Source organism: the organism of the source record quoted next, unplaced genomic scaffold, assembly GCF_019419815.1.
Source record: "Pyrus x bretschneideri cultivar Hongxiangsu unplaced genomic scaffold, Pyrus_bretschneideri_v1 Contig41, whole genome shotgun sequence".
NCBI lineage: Eukaryota > Viridiplantae > Streptophyta > Magnoliopsida > Rosales > Rosaceae > Pyrus > Pyrus x bretschneideri.
In genome coordinates this window covers 98,709-126,666 of record NW_025999735.1, presented here as the reverse complement: position 1 = coordinate 126,666, position 27,958 = coordinate 98,709, and the positions used below count along the sequence as shown (strand labels likewise).

At 39.2% G+C, this 27,958-nt stretch overlaps 4 protein-coding genes across 11 annotated transcripts; 2 read left to right on the top strand and 2 right to left on the bottom strand.

The window, feature by feature from the left end:
• Positions 1-2,448: 2,448 nt before the first annotated feature.
• Positions 2,449-8,344, bottom strand: LOC103953110 (DUF724 domain-containing protein 3). Of its 5 annotated transcripts, none has more exons than XM_009364835.3 (10): positions 7,687-8,344; positions 6,200-6,634; positions 5,732-5,840; positions 5,594-5,632; positions 5,305-5,516; positions 4,951-5,025; positions 4,742-4,838; positions 4,033-4,137; positions 3,448-3,606; positions 2,449-3,373 (listed from the first exon to the last, which is right to left on the bottom strand). In XM_009364835.3, the coding sequence occupies exons 1-10, from the start codon at positions 8,155-8,157 to the stop codon at positions 2,685-2,687; spliced, it is 2,391 nt and encodes a 796-aa protein (XP_009363110.2). In that variant the 5' UTR covers positions 8,158-8,344; the 3' UTR covers positions 2,449-2,684. The 5 variants fall into 5 exon arrangements, with proteins under 5 accessions (XP_009363110.2, XP_009363109.2, XP_048422350.1 ...); XM_009364834.3 differs by having other exon boundaries at positions 5,732-5,843; positions 7,687-8,339; XM_048566393.1 differs by lacking the exon at positions 5,594-5,632 and having other exon boundaries at positions 7,687-8,339.
• Positions 8,345-15,428: 7,084 nt separating this feature from the next.
• LOC103953109 lies at positions 15,429-19,472 on the top strand. Of its 2 annotated transcripts, XM_048566288.1 has the most exons (11): positions 15,429-15,627; positions 15,820-15,907; positions 16,035-16,139; positions 16,233-16,310; positions 17,161-17,216; positions 17,720-17,777; positions 18,006-18,131; positions 18,241-18,336; positions 18,518-18,589; positions 18,676-18,749; positions 19,239-19,472. In XM_048566288.1, coding segments are annotated over exons 1-11 (861 nt in total). In that variant the 5' UTR covers positions 15,429-15,520; the 3' UTR covers positions 19,240-19,472. The 2 variants fall into 2 exon arrangements, with proteins under 2 accessions (XP_048422245.1, XP_009363108.2); XM_009364833.2 differs by lacking the exon at positions 18,676-18,749 and having other exon boundaries at positions 15,432-15,627.
• A 738-nt stretch (positions 19,473-20,210) lies between these two features.
• Positions 20,211-22,275, top strand: LOC103953108 (nifU-like protein 1, chloroplastic). Of its 2 annotated transcripts, none has more exons than XM_048566509.1 (3): positions 20,211-20,687; positions 20,813-20,949; positions 21,881-22,275. In XM_048566509.1, exons 1-3 carry the CDS (start codon positions 20,354-20,356, stop codon positions 22,079-22,081), a joined length of 672 nt encoding a protein of 223 aa, XP_048422466.1. In that variant the 5' UTR covers positions 20,211-20,353; the 3' UTR covers positions 22,082-22,275. The 2 variants fall into 2 exon arrangements, with proteins under 2 accessions (XP_048422466.1, XP_009363106.2); XM_009364831.2 differs by having other exon boundaries at positions 20,235-20,687; positions 21,893-22,275.
• Positions 22,276-22,407: 132 nt separating this feature from the next.
• On the bottom strand, positions 22,408-23,837 carry LOC103953107. 2 transcript variants are annotated; one of them, XM_048566508.1, is made up of 5 exons: positions 23,443-23,837; positions 23,193-23,311; positions 22,893-22,964; positions 22,766-22,817; positions 22,408-22,687 (listed from the first exon to the last, which is right to left on the bottom strand). In XM_048566508.1, exons 1-5 carry the CDS (start codon positions 23,728-23,730, stop codon positions 22,568-22,570), a joined length of 651 nt encoding a protein of 216 aa, XP_048422465.1. In that variant the 5' UTR covers positions 23,731-23,837; the 3' UTR covers positions 22,408-22,567. The 2 variants fall into 2 exon arrangements, with proteins under 2 accessions (XP_048422465.1, XP_009363105.2); XM_009364830.3 differs by having other exon boundaries at positions 22,893-23,081; positions 23,443-23,832.
• Between the last annotated feature and the right edge of the window lie 4,121 nt (positions 23,838-27,958).

The following is a 27,958-nucleotide window of genomic DNA, read 5'->3' as shown; positions in this document are numbered from 1 at the left end:
CCATAGGATTGGCCACACAATGGATAGGTTTGACCACCACCTTCAAAGTCTTCATCCCAAAGTAATGCTTTGTAAAGGATTTACTTTTACCCCTTCTCTTTATTCCTTACACTTTATGTTTATACGTCACATGATGCGGAAAAATAAAGATAAAAGAGTATATCTCATTGTAGGAAAAAATCCATCAACGAATGCGTAGATTGGTAGGCTGATGGCATTCTATTTTGTTAATACATCCACTGATGAAGTTCGACCAAAAAACAAATATAAATAAAGAAAAAAAAATCCATCAACGAATGCATAGGTTGGTAGACGCATTGCTATTGCAGTCTCCACGTATTGTAGTTTGCGACCATACACAATATGTAAGTGGAGTTGGTGTCAATGGGTCCAATTGGGTTTTTTCCTTAAAGCATGATAAGGGACGACGTGGACCGCACATGCATCATCGTACCGGCTAGGGAAAAGTTGTGGACCTTAATTTCATGATATGATGAAAGTTTTTTTTTTTTTTTTTTCCTTCAAATATAGAAATAGATTAAAGTCGAATAGAAAGGTTTACATTTTGTGCTAGAATATTAAATAGAAAATCCGGGCCAATACAATCTCATAAAAAAAGTACGTCTCTCCTTAAACACATACTTCGCCACCGAATGAGCAGCACAATTACTCTCCCTAGGCACAAACGCGAACATCACCGATGTCAACCTTCGCTCTAGAATCTCAATGTCACCGAGAATGCATTCAAAGCTGAAATCATGAGACACCTCCTTCTTGAGCATCTGGATGACCACCTTAGCATCCGATTCAATGATATGGTGTAAGTTAGGTGCATGGTTTAATTTTTCATTGACAGTGACACGTGCTACTTTTACCCAGAGATGCAAGTTATTTACGTTCTAATTTTCATGAATGCTGGAAATTTTTCTTGGTAAATTCTTAGAGGGTTATGCGTACAAAAAATTAAAGAATGAATAAAACATTTATGATTTAAATAAAATATTTATGATTTACTATCCCCTTCAAACGATGGAAATTGCAATTGACCATTTACTACAGTTGTGGAAATATGTTGTACCCTTACATGACGGCGTAAGTTCGCATTCCGTCAGTGTCTAAATCTAACTTACTAACGCTCTATTAAGAAAAAAAAAATAATGGAAAGTTAAATGTTCAAAAGAATATAGCTGGATTCATCCTACATAGCTTGAATATAGCAGTGTTGGTTGCTTCGAGTTTTTTGGGTAAAGTACAAAAAACTACCTCAACTATTGGTGTCACAACACTTTCATACCTCATCTTTTAAAATTGACAATGTCATACCTCATCTTACGAATTTGTGCTAATGTTATACTCTTCGTTAACTTGGTGTGAATTTCTCAGTTAAATGCTATGTGGCTTGATCCGGAGCCCATTTTCTATTAAAAATTTATTAAAAACTAAAAAAAATCATTTAATATTTTTTTAAATATTAAAATAATAAAAAAAAGTAAAAAAAAACCAACACTCAATCCTTCCCCTTCCCCCCCCCTTTTCTCTCTTCTCCCCCATCTTCATCTTCTTCCCCCTTCCTACAACTGCAACCCAGAAAAAAAAAAAGAAGGAAAAAAAAAAAAACCAATTTGTCTTCCCGTTCCCCATCCCCTCCCAACCCCCTCTTCTCCCCGCAACCACTCTCCGCACCCAACCTCCCCACCTTCACACCCACCCTCTGCACCCAATTTCGCACCCACTACTTGCAACCCAAAAAAAAATAAAAAACCCAGATCCCATTGAGATGGAATCGGGAAACCTTCGCTAGGCCGATTCCGAAGGTTGAGAACCTGGGTGCGAAGAAAATGGGGGGAATGGGTGTAGAGGGTGGGTGCGCGCGCGGGGGGGGGGGGGGGGTGGGTGGGTTTTCCCTTCTCTCTCTTCTTCTTCTTCTTATGCAGGTTGGGTAAGGGGGGAAGAGGGACGAACGAACTGGGTTTTTTTTTTTGGGTTGCAGGTAGTGAGTGCGAGGGTGGGTGCGGGTTTAGGGAAGATGGGAAGGGGGAAGAAAGGAAGGGGGGTCGGGGAAAATCGCTAGTGGGGGGGGGGGTGGAGAAGATAAATTGGTTTTTTTTTTTTTTTTTTTTCTGGGTTGCAGGAAGGGCGCTGCAAGGGGAAGAAGATGAAGATGGGGGAGAAGAGAGATACCCAGGTGGGGTGGGGGAAAGGGGATATGATTTTTTTTTTTTATAATTTTTTTTATTATTTTAATATTTAAAAATTATTAAATGATTTTTTTTTAGTTTTTAATAATTTTTTAATAGAAAATAGGTCTCGATCAAGCCACGTTAGCATTTAACTGAGAAATAAACGACCACACGAACAGAAGGTATAACATTGACACAAAATCTAAAGATGAGGTATGACATTGTCAATTTTAAAAGATGAGATATGAAAGTGTCATGACACCAATAGTTAAGGTAGCTTTTTGTACTTTACCCAAAATTCAAATATTCAAGCTATGGAATATGGATGGATTTGATCTACAAGTTTCATACTTCTCGATACATTCCACGATGCTACTCAACATTCCAGACTAGGTACTAAAATTTGAAAACTAGTGCCAAGTACAACAAATCGTCCCAACTGATACCTAAGCTTTACATCCCTAATCTGAGAAGCAAACTTTAACCACTTCCGTTGTGCGCGGCCTAAGTCACGGGAGCCAAAGCTAGCTTCTCAAAATCACTCCGAGAGCTCTGAATGCCTTCATTCATGGAATCCATATGCATTTTCAATCTAGCAATCTCATGGTCTTTGGCCTCCATTTCCGACTTCATTGATGCATGTTTATCCTGCAACTCGATTATTTTCTTCGCAATATGCTCAGCGTCTTCGACAAGTTTGGTCTTCTCATGAGAATGCTCCATGATCTTGTGTTCAGCGTCTTTTGACTCAACCTGAAACCGTCCGTGCCTGTCTTTAACAGACAGCAGATCATTCACCCGCCCACGTAGAACTGTAACATTAAACCCATACTTCTCCAAGTCAAGAAGACTCTCCAAAATGCTACCCAAAACATTTCGATGATCGTCGAACCGCAGCCTGGATATTTTATCCGCCAGACTGGAAAAGGTTATCATGTTTCCAATTGCTGAACCCTCGCGGTACTCCTCTTTGCATTCAATCAAAGGCCGGAAATGAGGATTTTGGGGAAACTTTTTGAACACTTCCAATGTTTCAATAGTCTTCCACACAGGGGAGCTCTTAACAAATGGAAACTCTTGCTTCTCCTCTGTCCCATTGCCACTGACTGCAGCAACTGCAGGAGATTCCGTTGCTAACTCGACTCGTCCTTTTCTATCACTATGCTGGTCGACATTCATATCAAGGGATGGTCCTAGAAAAGAAAAACATATATAGTCAAACTAATTGCTACAACAGAAGAATAAATTAATATATGAAGCAACTTACTTGATTCACCCACGCTCGCAGAATGCTGCATCCCTCCAAACCACATGGATAGAGGTCTGTCATCATCATCTGCATTCTCGGATGCTATCAATGAAGCTTCATTTATCATGCACCTTCCAGGAAGTTCAGCCGTTTTTCTTTTAGAGGCATCTTGTGCATCTAAACAAATTCCAGAAAGCGTTGCAGTTCAAGGGGGGGAAAACCAAGGTCAATAGAATAATAAGAAATATTTTGGCTCTAATTCTCACTGACAAAGTTGTTATACAGCAAATAGAAAAATGTTTAGCTACACTACCTTGTTGACATTAAATTGTGTGCAAATGTGAAAATAGCTAATTCTTTTCTAAGTCTCGAATTTCCAGAAATGCTTTTCAAGTTCTGGTTTGCTTCATGTCATTCCTTAATGCTTTTCAAGTTCCTTACCCAAAACTTATACAACATACTCAGTTTATCCTTTATACTGAAGAGTGATTGTGCTTCTTATATGTTGTTTTTCATTTAAACTTTGTTGTTTTCTTCAACGAAAAAGTTGAGAAATTCCTCACTGATAGGCTGAAAATGAAATCAAGTTGCACAATCTCAAACCTGTAGGATCCGTCCCTCTCAGCACACACAAAGCAGCTTCCTCAGGCATCTGATCATTCGCAACATTTTTGCCGGCGACATTTCCTGAAATATTCTGCCCCTTCACTGCAGTTCAAAACCATGGTTAGTTACCCGAGAATTCATCGGTCAAGGTAACAACTTTTTTCTTTAGGGATAAGCTGGCCTATAGGTTTACTAATAGCTCCACATATGTTCCATCTCATTTCAACTTGAACAATGTTATCCTTATGTATTTCCCCACTTGTAGCATGGCAGTATAAGGAGGATACCACTGGTTCAACTCATATTTGAGTAGTCATTATATCGCAACTTGGTATTTCTATCATTTGTGAAAATAAATAAATACAAATAACTGTCCAAAATTGCCCTGCAATTGTCCATCCATCCTCTTCCAACAACTTAATAGGATGTTAGACAAGCATCTGCATGATTCCAATACAATATCAGGTTCACATGGGATCGCATTTTCACCCAAATCATTCTTTCCCTAATTGCAAAATGTAGGATTAACATTCAAATTTTAACTAGATGGACCAAATTGACACAAATATGATAATTAAATGGTTGACATTGTTCAAATTAAAACCAAGGGGACCCAACTGAAATACATTGAAAAGCAAGGGCTCAAAATGGACTTTGACCAAATCCAGAATATCAGACAAAGAATTTAGTTATAAGGAATTTTTACCTCCTTCTGAAGCTCGTGATCTTATGACCACCAACTTTCGAGGCCTGCCTCTCTTCCTTTTATGACTGCTTCCTCCAGCTGGTTGCTGCTTAAATTCCTGCTCAAATACAGACAAACACCCATAGGCAATACCATTGTGCGGAAAAACAAAAAGTACACAAAAGATAACTTTTCACTGAGGACCTCTCACTCCATGTCCATGATTATACCATGTCTGGAAAAGTAACCAGGCTACGGAGCAGGTTAGCCAAAATTGAATCACTGCCAAGTTCAGCTGACATAACCTGGGTGTTAATAGCTTATTTTAGAGAATATCCAAAGTTGCCATTGTTGATAGCTAAAGTCCCTAATGTCTTACGTTCCTCACTTGTCATAATTGAATGAAATATTAGATAAATAATTAAATAGAAACTTCATTCCTATGAAACTAGTTTTTTTTTTTTCACTTGACTTATATCCTTTTCTCTTTAGTGATTTGTGATTTGACTCATCAAATTAAAAACTACTCACTACTCCTAAACCTTCTTTTGACTAACTGTGTCAATTTTTTGTGTATTGCCTACCATGCTTTTTTCTTTTGCAGGATCATTTGCACTCTTCCTCTGATCTTTCACTTGCAACTCTTGATCAGGTAGCTGAGCCGGTATTTCAGCCAGTGAACCCTCCTTGCCCTTAGTTGTTGACATAATAGTTTGAGGCCCTTCAGCTTCTTTAATATTACCCTCCTTCTGAACATTTTGTCCAGCCAAAGGAACACTTGCAGACTCTTCCTTACCTGCAAATAATCCATAACCAAATTACTCTCAAATAGGAAACTAAATCAGTGCAGGGTCTACTGATGAACATATATCCCCTTTTCTCTCTTTTGGCTAGGCAGTGCACAGATATACCCTGAAAATTATGAAGGACCAGGATGTCTTTCAAATAAGAAGCCTAACCAGTGTGCATGGTCTACTGATGAACATATATACCCTTTTTTCCCTCTTTTACCTGCGTCTGGGGTCAATCGACTTCCAGCATGAGATTTTGTGCGCCTTCCTTTACTTGCTACGGGATGAATCCACTGGCTATTCACTTCACCGTCATTCTCTTGCTTAGTCTTCTACACATAAAGAATATGTTGATCTTAATTCATAAACACTGGTTCCTGGGAAAACAAAACCGAAATGGTGACTTTCATCATTGCCCATCAAGGAAGGGGAAGAAAGACAACATTCCGTCACATGTAGTTTACTCAGGATCCTTTTTTGTTCCTTTCTATTTCATGTTTTAAGACATAGCATTGCTACTAGTCACAGTAATCAATCATTTAGGCCCAAGAAAAATGTGTGTGCATGTGCGCATCCTCTGTGTGTGTCACCGATTTCATGGAATCCACAAACATCATGTCATGAATGGCAAGTTGCATCACATGAATGATACAATCAAATAAAGGTTAAGAAAAGACATTCAACTCACGACATTATTTTTCCCAAGCACGCTCTCTGTTTTAAAAAACTGATGGCGTACAACAGGTTTCCTTGTGCGTCTTGTTCCCTTAACTCCTGTGCTCAGTTGAGGTAATTCCTGAGGCATTTCTTTATTGTCGGGCATTTTGCTCAATTGATGTGCTGTAGCGGATACTGTGGGCTCAGCAGCTTTGTCGTCCTTTAACTTTTTAACTGGACGCGAGTCTGTAGCACTACCATTACGAGCTAACATCTTTTTGCCCTTGATGCTTAGTGGATAACTTGGCTGCTCTGTTAAATTCTTCCCTGTATTGGTTGATTCAGGATTCTCCTCTCCAACACTCGAATATTCTAGTTGAGTAGCCACTTGAAGATTGTTAGGATCTTTTTGAGCAGGCAACTCATGCTCTAATTCTTGTGGAGTATCTGAAGCAGCCAATACATCCTGGAACGAAATTAAATTGATTATTTACCAACAAATAAATCTAATCCCTGAAAGACACTGGCTAAACTTCAACTAAATCAAGAACTAAGTATTTTGCTTTGGCATACTTCATGACCATTAACCAAAACACAAGTGATTACTGTACATTAGGTCGTATTCTACAGGAGGCATCATTGCATATATAAAAATGTAGTAAGGCTCTTTTTTCCATTGTATGCAGAGTGATTTCTCCCAAAGTACTACAAAACAATATTGAACCTTTCCTTAATTGAGATATCAATAAACCCCCCCTCTCTTCTCTTCTCTTTTCCACACAGAAACATTAAATAGAAAAGGGATTATAAGTTCAATGCTCCAACCTATTGTCATCTTATCTCGGAGAAGCTAGTTCCCTAACCTTAATCCTATGCTTAAAATGACGTTGCACATCCTCTCAGCCAGAACATTGGATGGAAACAACACCAGCCCACCTAGAAAAATCACATAAGTGGGAGGGCAAACATGCTGAAAATCTACAGCATCTTTCTGAACCCTAGCATCTGAACTATCATAGTTCACCAGAGAGGTATTATCCTCATTTTCTTTTACAACAATTGCAGGGAACCAAGCATCAACTAAATTTTCCAGAAAATTAATCGATAACACATTTTAATTCTTAGCTGCAAGTGATAAATTCACGAACACACGAAGCCTATGAAACCCACAAACAACTGCATTTTGTCATTAACTGAGTTCAGAAACCTATCAAAAGAACCCACTAGAAACAAGAAAGGGGGAAGAGCGTAGCAGTTACTTCCCTTCAGATAATTTCATTGCATAGACCCATAAGTGTCGAACACATAAGCGTCGAATGAATTGATCAAATTCCAAAACAAAGCAAGACTACCGATCTCATTTACGAATATCTTCAGACTTTTACATGCATGAGTACAACAACGTTAGCATCCAAGAGAAACAGAAAAAAAAAACCATACTAATGCACCAAAATTATGGAAACGAAAAGAAAGAAACGGCAGATTATCTTTAAAAGGAAAGAAAGAATTAGCAATTACCTGCTTGTTGGTCCGAACCCATTCGCCATTAACCCAATCCTGATGCAATCTGAGACGTTCTTTCTGAAATTCGATCAAATCCGGGGGGTTCGTGAAGACAACGCGGTACTTGGAATTGCTGTCAAGAGCCTCCCCTACGACCCCAGTCCACCACCCATCTCTGTAATCCGCATCCACAACATCTCCCACATAGAAATTCCGGTCGGCGAGCTGCGGCGGCGTCGGCCTCAGGTTCACCGAATCGACGTACTCCTTGAGCTGCTTAGACCCATCTTCCGTGACCAAGTTCTTGTACTCGACCAAGGCCCTCTTCCTCTTCTTTGAGGAGGAATTTGTGGGGCTTGTGACAATGGTGGCTCTGAACCAGGCGCCTTTGAACCCTTCCTCGTCGCTCTTCACTTCTACTTCTGTGCCCACGCTGAACAATTGGAGCTGCTCTTCTTCTTTGACCTCCGTCTCCGTGCCCGCCATTTTTGTTGGATGGCAAAAACCCTAAAGTAGGCCTCTTCTGGGTACTTTGGGTACTATAGGCTATACTTTCTTTGCCAATCTTAGATGGTCAAACCTGTCACTATGACATCTAAACACTGTTACCACTATTTACCGCAGCTATTTTTTAATAAGCCTGGCACTGTCACTGATTACGAGAGGAGACGGTGCACAAATTCCAGGTTCATTTCTCTCATCGGGATTCTTTTTACCTCAAAGGAAAATGCCAAATAGAGTCTACGAACTTTTCTGATTTGGGAATCCGATTCCAGTTTCAATCGCAATGTGCATGTATGTTGCGTGATAAGTTTTATGTGCATTTCGGATAGATTTACCGTTGATGCGTGAGCGAAATTTCATAAATTTATTTAAGTTTCAACCGTTACATGCATGTATGACAAGTGGTTATTATCATATTCATTAAGATTAAACGTTACTTCTTTTCGTGTGAGTGAAATCTCAAAAATTTCTCCTTTAAGAATCTAACTAAAACAACTTAGAAGACTAAATTATGGTATCTCAAAAATTTCTCCTTTAAGAATCTAACTAAAACAACTTAGAAGACTAGGGCACCCAACTTCAGGTTTCTCAACACCCATTTTTCTTTGGCTTACAAATGTGATTATCTCTATATTGTGGTCTGCTAGTTATTCCACGTCATTTAGGCTCCAATTTTTTTTTTTTAAATCTATTGAGTTTCTCTGAAAAAAAATATATCACTTAGTACTACGGTCTAGTAGTATTTATCTTTACTTGTAAGTGAGAGATTTTAGGTTCAATTCTTCTCAAAGACGAATTTAAACCACATTATTACTATCTCATTGTTAGGCTTACCCTATCCCGTTCGGCCGTTTTCCTCAATAAAGATAATATCGTTTGTTTAAAAAAAAAAAAAAAAAAAAAAAAAAAAAGTTGCCCTAAAAAATAATAATTACATGATTGAATTCTAAATCACAAGAAAAGTGTTATTCATAGATTCATTTTTACCTTTTACAAAACTTTATTAACTTTTAGTCATTGATCTTCTTCAGCTTATTCGATCTGACGGCTAAAAATTAGAAAATATGTATGACAGTAAAAATAAATGTATGAATAGCACTACCCAACTTGCAATTACTACGCATTATGCATAATGCATACATGTTTCAAGGTATTATACCTCTGATTTGGGGCCTTGTGCTCAAACTCTTCCAAAACTTCGAATCAACCCTCCAACTGTTGTGAAACTGATTTTCATTTCTTACAGAAATAGATTACAATTGTGTTACTTATATACATCATTTCCTACTCACACATAACTATATTCTTCTAACTAACTTGCCACCTGTCATAATACTCTCAACTAATTATTACAGCCATGCACAGCACACATTACCTATTTCTAGGGTTTATTACAAACTGAATCTTTATTACTACAGTCCTTAACATCCCCCCGCAAACTGAAGCGAGGAGTTCGGAGAGACAGTTTGGATCGTAAAGCCAGAAACCTGTCCTTGGAGAGAGATTTGGTGCAAATGTCAGCTAGTTGATCGTGAGTGTGAACAAAGTGAACTGTAATAGCGCGCGATAACACCTTTTCGTGAATGTAATGATAGTCGAGTTCAACATGTTTTGTGCGTGCATGGAACAAAGGATTCTTAGCAAGCGAGATGGCTGATTGATTGTCACACCAAAGCTGCGGAGTGGAAGGAAGAGCAAACCCGATATCAGTAAGGAGTTGACAAATCCAAGTAATCTCGGCGGCAGTATTGGCGAGAGATCGATATTCGGCCTCTGTTGAGGATCGAGCAACAGTGGGTTGCTTCTTAGCACTCCAACTAATGATGGATGAGCCTAAGAATATACAGTAGCCACCCGTTGATCGGCGATCAATCGTACAACCAGCCCAGTCCGCATCAGAGAAAGATGTCAGACACGGTGCAGAAGGGGATTTGGTGAACCAGAGACCAAGCTCAATGGTACCCTTTAGATATCGCAGAATCCGTTTGACAGCAAGAAGATGAGATTGGCGAGGACTGTGCATGAACTGACAGACAAGGTTGACAGCAAATGAGAGGTCAGGTCGAGTCCATGTGAGATATTGGAGAGCACCTACGATGGATCGATATTCTGCAGGATTGGCAAGAAGGGGAGAGGAATGGTCCAGCTTTACAGTGCTGAGAGGAGTGACACAGGGTTTGGAGCCATGCATGTTAGCTTTCTTGAGAAGATCAAGAATATATTTTGTTTGCGTAATGAAGATGCCTGTAGAGGATCGATGAACCTCAATACCCAGAAAGTAGTGAAGGGTACCAAGATCTTTGATGGGAAATAGGGAGCTGAGCTGAGATATAACATGTTGGCAGGCTGAGGTGGATGGCCCAGTGACGATAATATCATCGACGTAGACTAACACAAAGACCAGTGGATCCTTTTTGACAAACAGGGAATGGTCGGATTGAGAGCCAGCAAAACCAAGGGTTCGTAAAGCAGCATGGAGTTTCTCATACCAGGCGCGAGGGGCCTGTTTAAGGCCGTATAAGGACTTGTGCAGGTGACACACGTGATTGGGATGAGTAATGTCCTAAAAACCAGGAGGTTGTTGCATATACACAGATTCGGATAAGGTGCCATGGAGGAATGCATTGCTGACATCAAGTTGATTGAGAGGCCAGTTGAACTAAGCAGCAATGGTGAGTAGGATGCGAATAGTCACAGGCTTGGCTACGAGACTAAAAGTCTCAGTATAGTCCAGTCCTTCCTGTTGATGAAATCCTTTAGCGACTAGTCGAGCCTTGTATCTATCAATGGTACCATCAGGTTTTCGTTTGATTCTTAAAACCCACTTACACCCCACGATGTTTTGGTGGCCGGTTGGAGGAATGAGGGACCAAGTGCCAGTTTGTTGTAAAGCAGTAAACTCGTCCTGCATGGCTTGAATCCAATGAGGATATTTGGAAGCCTGAAGATAGGTGGTAGGGACAAAGTCAAGAGAAAGATGTGAAGGGAGAGGGTGTTTAGTGGCAGAAAATGCTCTTGGTTTGTGAATACCGGATTTGGCCCGGGTCTGCATGGGATGAGTATTAGTTGGGACTACACATGATGGATGAGAAGATAAGGACGATGGAGAAGAGACAGGAAATGGTGGAGATGGGTTAGAAGGAGGTGAAGATGGCCATGTTTGTGGAAGGGAAGGATTGATGATGGGTTGAGTGAAGGTAAGGTGAGTAGGTATGGTGCTGGAAGATAGGGAAGTTGTGGATAGAGGGGAACACGGAGAGGCAGCAAGGTTGTGAAAAGGGAAGCTATCCTCATCAAAGATAACACTTCTGGAAAATATACAACTTGTTGGTGGTAGGATCGAGACATTTGTAACCTCGATGATTGAGACTGTAGCCAAGAAACACACACTGCTTGCTTTTGGGATCCATCTTAGAAGAAGAATAAGGTTGCAACCATGGGAAGCAACTGCACCCAAAAACCTTGAGCGTAGTATAAGTTGGTGCTTTTCGAAACAAACGTTCCAACGGAGATGGTCTAGAGGCAGTTGGCAACCTGTTTATGAGATACACAGCAGTGGAAAAGGCATGATCCCAATAACCATGAGGGACCTGGGAGACAGTTAATAATGTCCGAGCAGTTTCAACGATGTGTATGTGCTTACGCTCAGCACAACCATTTTGTTGGGGAGTGTGAGGGCAGCTAAGCTGATGATGAATACCATGTGTGACTAGAAAATTGGAGAATGCAGTGCTAAGATACTCCCCACCAGAGTCTGATCTGAGAGCAACAATTTTAGTGTGCAGCAAGGTCTCAACAAGAGTTTTGAACTTGACAAAGGTAGAAAACACATCTGATTTGCATTGCAAATGATAGAGCCAACAGTATTTAGTAAAATCATCGACGAAGATGACATAATATCTGTGTTGAGTAAAAGAAGTAGTAGACACTGGCCCCCAAACATCTGTATGAAGGAGTTCTAATGGCTTACTTGTGTGGCACGGTACAGAGGTAAATGGTAATCTAGAGTTCTTACTTAAAGCACAACCATTACAAAAGGAATTAGTTGAACCACTAGATACAGAAATACAAGATTTGGCAGCCAACTTATTTAGTGTCTTTAGTGAAGGATGGCCAAGCCTATGGTGCCATAGAGTCCGAGAAGCATGAGTTGATGCAGCAAACACATTGTGAGAGTTGAGTGCTGAACTGGAAGGTTGGGATTGCAATGAATAAAAGCCATCTTTTACAGGACCTTTAAAGAGCATCCTCCCCGAAGAAATATCCTTCACAATGAAGTGAAAAGGATAAAGATGCATAGAACACCAATTGTCAACAAGAAACTGATTTGCAGAAAGTAGATGTTGTTTCAAATCAGGTATATGCAACACATTTCGAAGCTGAAAGTGATGATTAGGAGTACGTAATGTAGAGGAACCAGAATGGAGAATAGGCAAACCTTTGCCGTCTCCAATGTAGACCTGCTCAGGACCGGAGTAGGGCGCAGGGTTCTGGAGATTGGTGTAGGAATTTGTCATATGAGTACTGGCGCCAGAATCAATAAGCCAGTTAGGTTGAGAGGACTGAGCATGTGCAGCCATAGCAGAAGGAGGGGAAGCACTGGAGTAGTGTGGATTCATGCGCTGAGGGCAGGCGAGAGCATCATGCTCAAATTGTCGACAGATTTGACAAGGATTCTTTCGGCCAGACGAGGTAAAATTGCTTCGACCACCACGAGTGTAACGCTGAGAGTTATTACGAGAATAATTTGGACGAAAGTTATTTGATCTGAAGTTACCTCGACCTTGACCATATTTTGAAGATGAGAAGTGTCGGCCTTGAGAGAAATGGGGATCACCGCCACGACCTTGAGCAACAAAGGCTTGAGAGGTTGGAGTAGGAAGAATTCCGGCAGTGGAATTATAGGCCTGAATTTGCACAGGAGGAGAAGTTTTCTTCCGATTTGCTAACTGTATCTCCTTACTGAGAAGAAGACCGTGCAATTCATCAATTGTAGTGGAGCCAAGCCGAAACTGGATCGCATCAACGAATGAGTCATAATCTGGTGGTAATCCATGGAGTGTAACAGAAATGAGCTCAGAATCTTCAACCAGAGCTCCGGCACTAGCAAGCGCATCTGCGATCGCTTCAATTTGTTGAAGATACTGAGCAGCGGTGGAATCGCCTTTCGAGAGGCAACGAAGACGTGATCGAAGCTCATGGATGTGCGATTGAGAAGCTGCAGCGAGTCTTGACTCCAACTTAGCCCAAAGTTCTCTGGAGTTCGTAACTCCAACAGTGTAGGGAATGATCGATTCAGATAGGGTGGAATTGATCCAGATGAGGATGTTCTGATCGTTTTCAAACCAAGAAACATATGCCGGATTGAGAACCGAATGTCCAGCAGCATCGGAGAGGAACTGTGATGGAGGAGGCACAGATCCATCAAGAATTCCGGTGAGGTTGTAGCGACGGAAGATCGGAGCAAAGAGCGCACTCCAAGTGAGATAGTTGGTGGTGGTTAGCTTGATCGGCACCATAGATCCGATATTCTGAATTGTAATTGAAGGCGTAGAGCTTGTTCCTGAGCTAGGATCAGAAATTGGAGGATTGACCGGTGTTGCCGTTTCAGAAGAGGGAGAAGCCGAGGTCGCAATGGAAGAAAGATGAAGAAAGCTTAGCGAAGAAGCTCAAAGAGAAAGAGGAAAGCTTAGGGAGGAAGAAATCTCAGCGAAAAAAAAGGAGAGGGAGCGGGAATCAGGATGAAGTCGTTAGACAGAAGGCTCTGGATACCATGTTGTGAAACTGATTTTCATTTCTTACAGAAATAGATTACAATTGTGTTACTTATATACATCCTTTTATTACTCACACATAACTATATTCTTCTAACTAACTTGCTACCTGTCATAATACTCTCAACTAATTATTACAGCCATGCACAGCACACATTACCTATTTCTAGGGTTTATTACAAACTGAATCTTTATTACTACAGTCCTTAACACCAACCACTCACACCCGTCACAGCCATCCACTCTACATTTGGTGGATCTTATCTCAACACTAGTTTGCTGCTTTATTTGTGCTTCCCTCCAATCGAAGACAACTATATGTTTTCACCCTACCAAGGTCTAGATCTCTTTGAATAGGTGTTTACACCACATGACCTTTGTTGTTACTACTTGGTTCCGGGCATTCACATGCCTATTGTGTGTTTGTTTTCGACTGAGGACTGGGACTGTGAAGATTACTCTCTAAAACTCTAAATTCACAACTTTATTTTTTGAAACTCAAAATTCACTCAACATTATCTTTTTTGTATTAATTATGTTTAAAAGCTGTCAAAAATGCGTATGTGGTCTAAAAAATAAATATGTGGCATAACATTAAGGGTTGGTTTGATATTGTTGTGCTTTGAAAAAAAATTGTTTCTGCTGTGCTGTGAAAATAAGCAGCTGTGAAATAAAGTAGCAGAGTATTTGGTAAACTTTTTTGTAAAAGTGCTTTTGAAAAAAAAAAAGCAGTATTATAATGTTTGATAAACTTTTATGTAAAACAGATGTGAAAAAAAACTTGTTTTTCAAAGTTGGGTTTTGCAGCTTTGTGTTTTTGGCTTTTTTTTCACCAAAAATTGTGAAAAAAAGCTGAAGCTGAATATTTACCAAACATAAAAAAGCTCCCAACTTTTTTTTGATAGCCACTTTTTTCAAAATCACCTCATTACCAAACTAGGGCTAAGTCAATATAATAAAAGGAAAACTAATGAAAAGGGCTTGAAAACTTTAAGTTTTAACAATAAGGACAAAATAAGGGGTAAAATGAATAGTACCAGGTTTGACATTTTAGTGTAAAAATATGATTTTTCGTTAAAATGAACAGTACTGTGAATTTTTCGTTAAAACCCCTTGTAATAAAAGCTAAAAATGAAGTCTATATACAGAAAAAAAAAAAAGCCAATTAGAACACATGGTTTGGGCATGCGTGCACATCGACAACATATTCCACTATATTAATGTAATATTCTTATATTATCAATATATATTAAGATAGTAAAAATACGTGGTTAATATATTATTAATACGAGTCATTCACAACCCATTCGCACAACAACAGCGGGTATCCGCGTAGAGAATTTCTGATGGCCGTGATTACAATCTAGCAAATAAGTGGAAAGCCCACTTATTATATTAGTGGATGTACTAGTTTCTTTAGGCCCAAGTATTACTACGTGTATTCCTTATGTATTTGCGTAGTTATCAGCTGGCCTGTATTGTACTAATCCCTTTGCTTCCCCCTCTGCTTGTTCTGCTCGAAAAACCCCGAACCTGAAAATTCAAACCAAAACTCAGTTTCCACAGGGCAAATGGCTCTGGCGATTTCCCATGCTTTTCTCTACCCCAAATTGCAATTTTCCCAAAGGAATTTCCGCCCTAATGTCCCGGAGTTGAGGCTGCTACCCTCTTTCGTCAGGTAATTCACTCACTCTGTTTGGTTGGCGAGAAAATTGAGAATAGGGTTTTGTTCTGTGGAAAGTTTCGTGTTCGTGATACGAATGCTGGGTCTTTGTATTTTTTTGTTTTGTTTTGCAAATATTGTTATAATTATTTATGCTTGAAAATGTATAGATATAGCAACAGGGTGTTAAACTTATCATGTTTCTAGAACAATTCCACAGAATACAAGGGTAATTTGTGCGGCTGCGTCTGCGGCGGGAAGTTCTAATCCGGACGGTGATTTGAATCCATATGAGGTAATTTCAGCTTGTAAATTATGGACCTTTGAAATTAATGTTGCAGCAAGTGGCTGACTGAATAGTTGGGTACTTGTTTCTACTTCTCTGTTTATTTGTAATTTACTAATTCTCGTTTATCTCACAGGTTCTCGGTGTGAGCCCAATTGAGGGATTTGACATGATCAAGGCAGCGTATACAAAAAAACACAAGGAGGCCGTGAGGAGCGGTGATGAAGCAACTGCTGCTAGAGTACGCTTCAAAACTCTCTTTGTGCTCTTTTAAATATTTGGTTGAAACGAGCTTGTGAACAATATTCTTATAACTACGTAATCATTTATGTAGCTGGAGAAAGCATATGACAAAGTCATGATGGCACAGCTAACTAATAGGAAGAAAGGTGTAACCTTTGGTTCCTTCAAGGTACATGCAAGTGATACTTTTATATATTGTTCTTATAAGAGTCTGCTGGGTGGACTTTATTCGTCAAAAGAGAAAGAAAGTGGAAGTTGAAAAATGATGTCATGTGGTTTTTTTTATGCATGAATTATTCTAATTGTTGTCGTATTCTATAGCGTTGTGGTGTATAAGCTTTATACAGTACTATGGAGGAATAACTACCAACTTGTAACAACTTGTCTAACAACTTGGAGAATCTATGGAGGATTTACTCTGGATGTGTTATGCTTCCAGGGATAACACTTTTTAAGGGAGCTGCATATAGGAATAACGAGGAACCTGAATCTTGAAGAGATGCCAAATACCAAGCACAAATATTGTTTTAGAGATAATTAAAGTAGTGGAATGGAAAGAAACATGGGCATCTTTATAATTTGCGGAAGCATGTACTGTATACCTCTTAATCTGATTTGGGTTTAGATAGAATTGATTGATATCATCATTGTTAGTTGTTACTCGTAAGATCAAAGTTAGGAATGAATATTTGTCATGTCATAGTACAACAGTCAAGAATCTAGTCTACGAATTTTTCATTGAAAACTGCTATAAGAACTCATATTTTTTGCTTCTTTCAGGTATCACCTGTTGTGTAAATTAGCACATTTGAATATGTTCCAATTTGGGTGCTTTGTGTAAATGGCCCTTAAAGTTGTTTTTACATACTTCTAGATTTTGTCTTTGTGATAATTGGAATTTCAGATTGATTAGTTATCTGCCGTAACCTGTCAAAAAAGCTGATTATCATCCTTTCTTTTTACCTCATTGTACTATTCCTCTTTTTTTTCTTTTTTTTTTTTCTTTTTTTGACTTGCAGGTTTCAAAGGACATCAAATATGCTGATAAGCAACCAATTGTACCATGGGGGCCTAGGTTTGTCTACGCATCATGTGACTACTACTGATAAGTAGCATAGGAAAATAGTGCTGCTGAGAAGATGTATATTAGTGGCTGCTGATTTTGATACTTTTTAAAGCATGTGATATTTTTATATGAAGAATATGAGTAGGTTGGATTACCTTAATAGTTGTGGAAAAATTATTGCTTACCCATGCCTACTTCGCTAGAGGCTGGTACTTTAGCATTGCAGATTTTACTCTTTGCTTCATTTAATAAATTGCATGCTTAAAAACATGAACTTCTTATGAGCCCTCAATATGGAAAATGATACAAATATTCATAAATATTTTTTTTTTTTTCATTCTGATTTGGAATTATTTGGAAACGTGATAGTGCATGCGGTTTATCAATTAAAACCTGAAACCAGCTCTCGTTTCTTTCCTCCACGTTTGATATGTTGGGTATTTTCAGAGGATATGTGTAGTCTAGGTGGTGGCACTTTATGCTCTAATCTTTTGACTTCTATTTGCTTACAGGTTCACCAAGTCTACAGTACAAGATATGCGCATCAACCTGGCAATATCTGCTGTATTTGTAAGTTCTAGGGAATGATCGATTATATATGATTCTATATTCTTTATCGTTTTGGAAAATATTCTTTGGTGCATGATGTTGACTATGGAACAACTCTTGAAGGATGCTTGGCAATTAGCTAGCCCAACTTATATATTTCATAACTTAACCCTCATGGGTTCTTTTCGTTATTTTGCTTTATTCTATGTGAGTTTTTCTTACCCTTACCTTTTCCCCATCTATTTGCAGGTAGCTTGGCTTCTTATCAAGCGGAATGCTGAATATAAACCCTTGCAATTTTTAACTTTTGCTTTTGTTTATCGGATTTTTGAGAAGTTGAAATCCTTTGAACCGCCTGTATCTCCAACATATACAGTGAGTCATGTTGCTCAATAGATTGCATGTCCTCATTTTTACTTTTTGAAACTGTATGTAGAAACTTATGATAAGCTGCTTTTTCGACCTAATTATTCTATTGATGCAGGAAGATGGTGAGGATGCAGGGAGGGGACTGCGAATGGGAAAACGACTGCTCCGTTCACTTGCACTAGTGTTTGGCTGTATTGCGATTGCTTCTGTGGTATATTATGTTGCTTGAATTCTTGGTGCACTAGTGTTTGACAGGGAGGGGGTATAAGTGGGGGGATTTCAGTTCTGTTCTGATTGTCTATTTTAATTCTGATTTCTATATCTGGTTATCTTATAATTTAGTTCCACTCCTTTATGTTCATTCCACGAAAGTCTCGGTTCACTTCTTGCAGGGATACACTTGTGTACTGAATTTGATCGAGTATATGGGTAGCTACATTCCTGCTGCTCTTTACAATAACCAGGTATTGGCTGGTAATATCTTTGCTTTTATTTGAAACTTTGTTCTACACTAAAAGAATGTAATTCTAGCCATTGCAATTTTGGTCAGGACTCAGAGAGAAATTCGTATGTGTTTTTTTTCATCAATTCCCCCAAAATCCGAAGTCAAATTGTTGACTTCTAGTAAGTTATCAGATTTTTCGAAGCTTTAAACATCCTTTCGGAGTGAGATTTTAAATTAAATTGGGGTAAAGTTATACTTATTTTGTTAAAACACGTTTCACAAGCACACGGAACTAGAGTTGACAAGGTCACAGGGTAAATATGATGTCGATGGCCTGAGGTAGAGCACTCAATGGGCAAGGGTGGCCCTTTTTTTGGGGAAATTACGATGAAGCACGGGATTATCCATACTTTTTATATTGATCAACGACCTTCCTAAAGATCTCTTTTTTATAGTCTATTGATTAGTATTTGAGTATTTATATGTAAAAGCTAGTTTGTTACGTCTATATAGTTTTGAGCATTATTTCAGCAATTAAGCACTTCTGTAGACAAACGATGTGAAATGTTGGCGAGTAAAGTAATTAACTCAGTGGTCCATGTTCTGCCTGACAGATTGTGTAATACTTAGTCGTTGCCATTGTGAAAATAATATCTCTGTTCGTGTAGGAATTGATAATCACTTCATCAACCGCGTTCATGCTCTACATTATGGCATCGTATTATAGGTGATGAAATATGTTTGTGAATCGGGGGGATATCGACATGGCAGGAAGCTATCTCATGAGATGCTATTCTCCTTTGTAACGTAGCTGTGAATTTTGTTTGAACATGAGAAATGAGTCTTGTAACTTGGAATTTTGACAGGAAAGTAATTCGAAGTTAAATTTTATCTCGTGTAAATACTTTCTAATTGGTATTGGTTGGGTTTGAGTTGTTTAGTTACTGATGTAGCAGAATCTCCCAAGGTTTTCGCATTTATCAATCTGACTCGAGTTTCATAGCTCCGGAAGTTTCATACGCGATTATGGTTAAAAGTCGCAGATGAGTGGAGTCTCCTAAGTTTTTCTCATTGCAGGTATGACTCCGAGTTTCAATTGCAGTATGTTTGTAGCATGTATGTAAAGTGAGCAGTTTCATATGCACTTATGCGTAATATGCATTCTTTGTTGAATAACGGGGAAATCAAAATCAATGCCCGCTTTTTAACAGGGAAGTATTCAAGTAGCAGTTGCCTTTAACCTAATTAAATCGTAATGTATTAATGTGGTGCATTTTTTTGTCATCACTAGGTTTTACTAGACTGAACTACATGTCAACGTTGTGTTTGTTATCTGCAGAGACTAAATAGGGTTACGAGAGACTCGTCTCAACTAAATGCCCCTCCCCTCCCTCTTTGCCCGGGGGGGGGGGGAGGGTTATTAATTAAGGGTGCATTTGTTTATCATCATTAGGTTTTACTAGAACTAAATTAAATGTTAATGTAATTCTGTGTTTGTTATCTGTAAAAACTAAGTTAAATATGATTACGAGAGGCTCACCTCAACTAAATGGCTCGCTAAGCAATGGCGACAACCAGAGGACTGCTAAAACTATCGCTAGCAATCACCTCTGTTTGTGTCGTTACTAATCAATTAACTAGATACTTTTACTTAATTAAAACAGACCATATTTTTGTAAAACTCACTCAAACTTCCCAAAAACTTGTCGAAATCATAAATTGAACCCATCCCGATCTACCAGAAACGTAGAAACAGACATGCACGGCCTTGCTCTGTTCAATCATGGCGTCTCTTGCGGCCACCGGGTTTCCCAAAACCCCAACGCCTTCTTCCAAAATCCCAGGTAAATCCCACCGATACCCACAATTTACATGTCTGAAACTGCACCGTCTCACCTCTCAAAGGCCGATCTTTCTCAAAACCGCTATTAGAGCTTCAAACCCAAGCGCTGCCGCCAAGTCTTCTTCTCCGGGATTCTACTCCGCCAAGCAGTACCAACTCACGGTTCCCAACGTCGACTTGGTTCTAGAGGACGTCCGCCCCTATCTCATCGCCGATGGCGGTAACGTCGATGTTGTCTCCGTCGAAGACGGCGTTGTTTCACTCAAGCTGCAAGGTGGGTTTGATTCAAGCCTGTTTTTTCCTATGATTTGTTTTGGGAAAATATAACAATTGGGAAAAACATAGGTAATTGAAAATACATTAAATTTGCATGAACTGATAAAATTAAAGAATGAACAGGGGCATGTGGTAGCTGTCCGAGCTCAACGACCACCATGAAGATGGGAATCGAAAGAGTGCTCAAGGAGAAGTTTGGAGATGCGCTCAAGGACATTCAACAAGTCTTTGATGAAGAAAATAAAGAGATCACCGTTGAGGTCAGTGTTTCGTACTCAGATTAAATGGATTGCGTACTCTTAATTTGTTAGGCCGTATGTTTGAAAATTGAAAGTGCTTCCTTAGGAAGGACTTATAATAGAGACCACGTTGAAACTTTTAGTCAAAATGCAAGTGCTTTTCTAGAATTGTTTAGTGAAGTGGCGGACTTTAAAGGCATTGAGAGCGAGGGACTGTGAGTCTGAGATTAGAGCTAGCTATGGAGATGAAGGGAAGCAATTTACAAGTTGTGGTATTGGTGTTCTCGATGATTGGGGTTGTTATGGCCTTGTCCATTACTCACTCACTGAAAATCGTCGTCAGGTCGGTATAATCCCACCTCATCATAAATAAAAAACTCTAGTCCTGCAATCCCACCTTATCAAGACATACTACCTATTGGCTAACCCCCCCACTTATCATGATCCCTCAAAACACAACTCATGTTCGGGAAGATGTCCGAAAAACTGCACCAGTGACATGGTGAATGTTAGAAAGGCTTCCCCTTCGAAATTCCAGATTATGCATGAAGGTTCAAAATCACTAAACAAAAGTGTTCACTTGCCTGCATTAAGGCCATACTAACCTATTATGCCTCTGCTTTTATTGCCGAAAATAACATAAGGGGCCAATTGGACACTTGCTACTAGATGTGCAGGTCCAGGATAAAAATCATCAGTTAGATGTTTCTATTTTAACTTTGCCATCTCGAATAAGAGAAAATGTTAAGAGATTATACTTTATTTGAGTAAGAAATTATACTTTATTTGAGTAATTTCCGTGAAAGAAAAAAAGCTAATACTAGTAAGCGTTTTTATAAATCCAGATCCACTTTTAATGTTTTCGGCCAAATGGTGTCAAAAGCGTTTTTGATTATCTGAAAGAGGTTTAGAACTGCCAAGAAGGCCTATAGTGTTTGATGCTGTGTTAAAGTTGCAAATGCAGGCAGTGAATCGTCATCTGGACATATTGAGACCAGCCATAAAGAACTTTGGCGGGAGTGTGGAAGTGTTATCGGTTGAAGGTGGGGATTGCCATGTTAATTATGTGGGGCCCGAGTCCATCGGATCAGGAATCAAAGCAGCAATTAAGGAGAAGTTCCCAGATATCGGCAATGTTGTGTTCACTGGATAGCTTTGTGCTTCCGTATACATGCCTTACGATGTATATTGCATACGACGACTCTAATTCCAAACGGTTAGCTGCTTTCTCCATCAACTTCCAATTTGTGTATGTAGTTGAACAAGTGATTTGTTATCGTTGCTTGTACAATGAAGTTGGTGTAATTAACCATTGATGCTTGATGAATTCCAACTTTGTTCTTGTAAGCCGTAAACACTTCCGAGGAGAAATTCTATTAACTTTTGCTGTTCAGTAGAAAATTGAAGAACAAAGTAGAAAAATGAAAGAAAACATTCACTAAATACACCAAGACAATCTATGTATGTCAAAGATCCAGATGAGATCGAACGGACGAAAACAAATGGATTTCAAATGATTATTTGCACGTCGTATTTTCAACCCTATGCGAAATGTAAATCTAGTTATTTCAAATACATTCTCCGACATTTTTCCGAGTTAGTTATCAAACTGGGCTGAGACTGGTGACAGTGAGTACGATTAAGAGGACTTGTCCTCCGTATCGGCAGCATCAACGATCACTGATTTCAGCCAACGTGAGAAATTGATCAAAAACAGCGTGTAAACAAAATAGCAAGTGAGTGTCCAACTCACTAGTCCCTGCAAACAACGGCTGAAATATATCAGGGGGAAAAAAATATAGGGTTAATAAATATTGATTGGTTTTCAAATACCCACCTGGCCGAAGATCTCAACATTTGCTTGTGGATAATACCAGAGGTGGAAGAACCTGAATGGGAGCGTCAAACATTTCAGTTTTCTGAATAATACCTAGAGATGGAGAGAAGAAAGAAGGAAGCCTTACTGCATTAACGGAATCTCGGCCACCGGGCAGCCAAGGCCGATGACACTTGCGAGGAGGAAGCCGAACCATGTTCTGTCAAGGAAAAACCATAGAAACTCAGCTCCTGCAAATAATATGTAGGCTTCAGTGTTGTCTGCGATTCCTGCTTTGTACAGTTCAGCGCTCAACTCTATAAACAGCACAAGTGATCTGCGTTGAACGGCAATGCCCTTTGTTATAGGCAACAACTACATATTTGCAAGAATACTCCTTACCTGCAAATCACAATTTGACACGTGCACAAAGTAATCGTATACTTACAACAAAGAAGCAAACGCTTTCTCTTGGTTCACTTGCTGAACCTTTGAAGAGGTCCTTTCATCCAAGACTAGTTGAAACATCCCAACAGTGCAGTAGAACAGACCGAGCAAGACGGGAACCTAACAACATTACATTCAATTGAATCAAGAACTGTATAAATCTGCATTATCTCTAATGCTTTTTTGTAAACCATTATATCTAATTTTTGAAAGAGAAAAACAAAACTTTAACGAGAAACTATGGAGTTTACCCAGACGTTTGTGTGCAGAGGACCGATATTGGTTGAACCGTTTTCATAAACCACAAGATCAACCCTTGAATGGAGTCCATCAATCAACGGACCGAGGAAGAAACCCGAAGCGAAAAGTGCGAACGAGATGGAAGGCCAAGTGGTTCTGAGGCTGCTGTTTCTTGTTGTGCTTTGATTTCTAAGGTTGCAGGAAGGCCTACGAGCACTCGGTAAAAGATGCTTCCAATTGGCATTGTTGTTAGGGAACTTGCAAAGAAAGCAAGAGCCCGTGGCAATGAGGGTTTGCATCTAGCAATCAGAAACACACCACAACAAATCTTACTCTTATTTGTCTTTTTGGTTTCAGATTAAGATATCGCTATTTTGATTCGTTTCATCGGTCGTGGGTAAGGTTTGTTTGTACTTCACTGAATTTTGAACCACAAATTAAAGTGGATATTTTGTAGCCATTTGTCCTTTACGTCCTTCGTAGTGTTGCAGTTCTATTAGATTAGAAATTTGATTGTATAAATTTTAGTGTATCTAGGAATATCTTTGAATATTCCCTTCAGTAGTTAATAACCTATTAGAGTTATAATCCTAAAAAGGTAAGGAATTAACATTCCCTACTACTATAAAAAAGGCACAATGGGGTGAAATAGAACACACTTCACAATTATACATCTCTATCTTCTCTCTATGCCGCACCCTCTCTCTCTTTCTAGCCTCCATAATTGTTTAGTAAATTATGCCTACAACATATTATTAGCACGCTCTTAACGCTACACTAAAGAGAGTTTGATCTTCAATCAAGGAAGTATTACGTTTTAATCATTCTTTTTATGATTAATTTATTATTTTATTGAATTGATCTACATGTTATTGATTCAATTTAATTTTTCTTTGTTGAACGTGATACAACGCATTGAAGATGCGATTCCGGCTTTCCGAGAAGGATCTTCTACAAATTCAAAGGCTTTTATCGTTTTCTACCAATTAGGTTCACTTTAAAATAAAGGAAGAAATTTGAAAAGACCATGAAGCATGAAAACATTCCCCATGATGCACAAATCCCCTACATTTATATTTACTTTCCGATATATATAGTATATGTTTCATATATTTGTCAATACACACACACACACACACATTTCATGCATTATGCAATTTTTGCTATATGGAATTTGTGAGTCAAAGCATATAAATAAATTAGAAGCAATTTGGGTTTTTCAAAACCTAGAAAATTTGAAAAAAAAAAAAAAAAACAAGGATTTTTTTTTTTTGCGACACCACTGCACCATTGTGACACCATGTCGAACCATCGCGTTGGCCTAAAGCCCAGCCGCGTGGGGAAACGGTGTCGTATTGACACTTGGACAAGGCACATAGCCCTTTGGGCTTAATGCCCTATTGGAAACCAACCACTTTGACCTAGGTTGCATAACCTATAGCCCTGAAGCCCTGGTCCAACCCGAGCCCATAAGCCTTCGGTTTGTTGGGCTTGCTATCGCCCCGACCCGCATGTACCATAACCAGCCCTGCAGGTTGGGCTTGTCCTACGGCCCAAAGACTCGGCCTCAACTTCGGTTGGGCCTCACGTGTGCTGACCCACAAGCCATCTTTGATTAGGCTTGCTCCCTTGCATCATTTGGCCCAAAAACACCAGCAGCTTGCGGTTGGGCTACCCAATCCCTCAGCCTGTGGCCTGCAACCACATGTGGGCTGCTTAGCAGCCAAACCCGAGGCCTAAAAGCCTCTAGCGCTTTGCCCTACTCACGACACCCAAGCCCAAATGCTATTAGGCTATGGTTTTTCGAATCCAATGCTAATTTTTGGCATTTTAAATAATTTAAACCCGAATGTTATTATTATTTTTTCTTCCACGATCGACCCCGTTTGATCCCGATCTATTGAATTAATTAAAAGTGACTTGCAGTAATTAATCAAAAATTATTTACTTGAATATCAGTTTTGGACATTATCGATTCAATAATTTATTTGTTTACTTTCAACCATTGACATCCTTTCGTAGTCCCGAAGCTCTCACATTTGAGTTCCCAAAGAAACTCAAATCCATTACACTTCAATCAACATATTGCATTATATGTTTGTTGCAGGAACCTTTCTTTTATGAACTAAACATTCATAAACTAAATTGAACCTGTAGTTTCAAATTTAGTGCCTTTGAAACCCAAAGTTTTCATAAAACAAATACACACATTTTTCATGAAAACCATGTCTTAGAACTCGAATGTTCTAACTTTGATGCTTATGGATGATTCATTCCCATAACACCAATCACAATCTTGTTCCCTCCAATTCAATGGATTGTCAAACCACCACAAGTTCGATTTCCCTTATTTGGATGTTTCTATCATAAACCACTTTATGTGGGGTACAAGACGTGAATCTCCACTTAATTATCCAGAAGCTGAGAAACCATTGTAGCCAACAATGGCATGGAAGAGCTAAATATGCCTTCGCTATGATCTTCATTCGAAGACTTATGCTCGAAGCATTACCCACGAAAGTGCCTCCCGGAAGAGGATTCCATGGCCTTTTGGCTTGCTTCTATGAACTGTTTAATCATGAAAGATATTGCCTGAAGCATACTATGATTACGTCCATGAATGAGTACAATTCTGAAGTTTATAAATCTGAACGAATTTTGACTGGGGAATACTTGTCTCGTCATTCCTTGTTTCTAACTCGCTCCTGAAGTAACAGTGTAGAAAGTGAAAGTTTACTGAATTTTATCCTATTACTACCACAAATGTGAGAGAAATGTATAGACCTAGGTTTGGCTGGAGTTTACCAAAAAGTATAGACTTAGTTCAGCTGGAGTTTACCGAATGGCTCAACCCAGTTTGGTCAAAGCTTACCACATGATGGTGTCCTGCTTCGACAGGGCTGCACCAAAGGGCATGCTCTGCTTCGGTAGAGGTCACCGAATGGTACTCTGCTTCAGCAGAGACCTACTGAACAAACCCTTCCAACTTCGACTGGAGCCTACCTAACCTAATTTGGGGTCTGTCTTTCTCACAATCCAATTTTGAGTTTGTTTTTACAGCATATGGTAGAATCAGGGCCTGCCATGGTGTGGCATCATGCCCAAAGCGTGATCCTTGGCACCTAAGACCTAAAACTTCAAGAATAAGGAAGAGTATTACTGAACCTCAACCTTGCAGAATGTACTTCCATCTTAATGGAATAGATCATTGGTTATGCACCTGTTTGTGCCCCTACTAATGTCGTTGAGGAGTACCATTCTAGTAGTCAATCTATGAGACTAATTTTGCTCCACCAAACATCGTTGAAAGATCAGAATTTTGACATGGATGGCCTTGTTGGCTGAATCCTCTTAGTAACCATTTACTTTGTGAACATTTTTCTATGTTCTTGGATTCATGTTTGGTGTTTGTTTTTGTTATGGAAAATCTTATTAATATTGTCCTCAAATATGAGTTAATTAAATCATGTTTCTTGTATACATGTGATCGAATTCAATTAAACACGTGATTTGGTACGAATGTGGAAAAGTTAGTTGTTTGGATGAATGCGATACTACGCACACTAACTTTATGCCTAAATCACATTTCTAGCAATGACTTCAGGTCTATCCAACCTGATTAATAGCATTGGCACCCTTTTTACTTATCCGTGAAGTCTAATTTAGACTTGAGCATCGTAGTGTTCTCCAACCCAGTTCGCTCTTCGGTATACAAGTTGGTCACTGTGGTGACCTTGACCGATAATGGCTTGAGTTCCTAAACCATGAAAATGAAGTTTTTCTGGTTTCTTTTCGACCGTAGTACAATTTACCCAAGTACCACAGGAAATTATTTTGGCCATTTACCCTTCCTTTGCTTAAGTTTCTTCTTAAACATTGAAGAATAATCTTGTTTGATGCTTCTGCTTATCCGTTGCCTTGGGATATCATGGAGTAGAAGTGAGATGTCGAATTCCAAGTTTCTTGTACCAATCTATAACTTTGGAGCTTGTGAAGTACAAACCACTATTCGTCAAAATGGTGTGAGAATGCCAACTAGCATATGATGTTTTTCAAAATGAAGGACTTGATCACTGCTCCGACTATCCAGGATAAGAACTTAGCTTCGATCCACTTGGAGAAATAATATGTTGCTTCTATTAGATACTTCTAGTTGCTTTTGGCATTTTTGAGCAGCCCAACAAGGTCTATAACCATTGCATGAAGGGTCATGCCTCAATTAGGGTGTTGAGCTTTTCCTCGTGTTGATGGTTCATTGGTGCGTATCTTTGACATTTGTCAAAAGTTTGTGCGCAATCTAAGGCATCCTACTGTCAATGCCTTTTGCGCAAGAAATCATCCTCCAAAATGATTAATGCATACTTCGGAAGGAATGCGACTTAGAATTTATAGGCTTTGCTTTAGGGTGACACAAAAAATGTGGGGTCCTGAATAAGATCGACCGTAGAGCTTTCCACACACAATGATGTATCTTGAAGCCTTTTGGACCAATTTTCTAGCCAAGTGGCATTGTTGGGAATCTTGCCA

Bases quoted from the DNA above. Each gene is read 5' to 3' on its own strand.
- LOC103953110 (XM_009364834.3), bottom strand. From the start codon at position 8,157: ATGGCGGGCACGGAGACGGAGGTCAAAGAAGAAGAGCAGCTCCAATTG. The intron at 5,026-5,304 runs GTAGGCAATACA...ATTAACACCCAG, and splicing joins CTGCAAAAGAAAAAAGCATG to GTTATGTCAGCTGAACTTGG. The intron at 3,374-3,447 runs GTAAGTTGCTTC...TTTCTTTTCTAG, and splicing joins TGCGAGCGTGGGTGAATCAA to GACCATCCCTTGATATGAAT.
- LOC103953108 (XM_048566509.1), top strand. From the start codon at position 20,354: ATGGCGTCTCTTGCGGCCACCGGGTTTCCCAAAACCCCAACGCCTTCT. The intron at 20,688-20,812 runs GTGGGTTTGATT...AAGAATGAACAG, and splicing joins TGTTTCACTCAAGCTGCAAG to GGGCATGTGGTAGCTGTCCG. The intron at 20,950-21,880 runs GTCAGTGTTTCG...GCTGTGTTAAAG, and splicing joins ATAAAGAGATCACCGTTGAG to TTGCAAATGCAGGCAGTGAA.
- LOC103953109 (XM_048566288.1), top strand. From the start codon at position 15,521: ATGGCTCTGGCGATTTCCCATGCTTTTCTCTACCCCAAATTGCAATTT. The intron at 15,628-15,819 runs GTAATTCACTCA...TCATGTTTCTAG, and splicing joins CTGCTACCCTCTTTCGTCAG to AACAATTCCACAGAATACAA. The intron at 17,778-18,005 runs GTAAGTTCTAGG...ATCTATTTGCAG, and splicing joins TGGCAATATCTGCTGTATTT to GTAGCTTGGCTTCTTATCAA.
- LOC103953107 (XM_009364830.3), bottom strand. From the start codon at position 23,730: ATGCAAACCCTCATTGCCACGGGCTCTTGCTTTCTTTGCAAGTTCCCT. The intron at 23,312-23,442 runs GTAAACTCCATA...TAATGTTGTTAG, and splicing joins CTCTGCACACAAACGTCTGG to GTTCCCGTCTTGCTCGGTCT. The intron at 22,688-22,765 runs GTGGGTATTTGA...CGTTGTTTGCAG, and splicing joins ATGTTGAGATCTTCGGCCAG to GGACTAGTGAGTTGGACACT.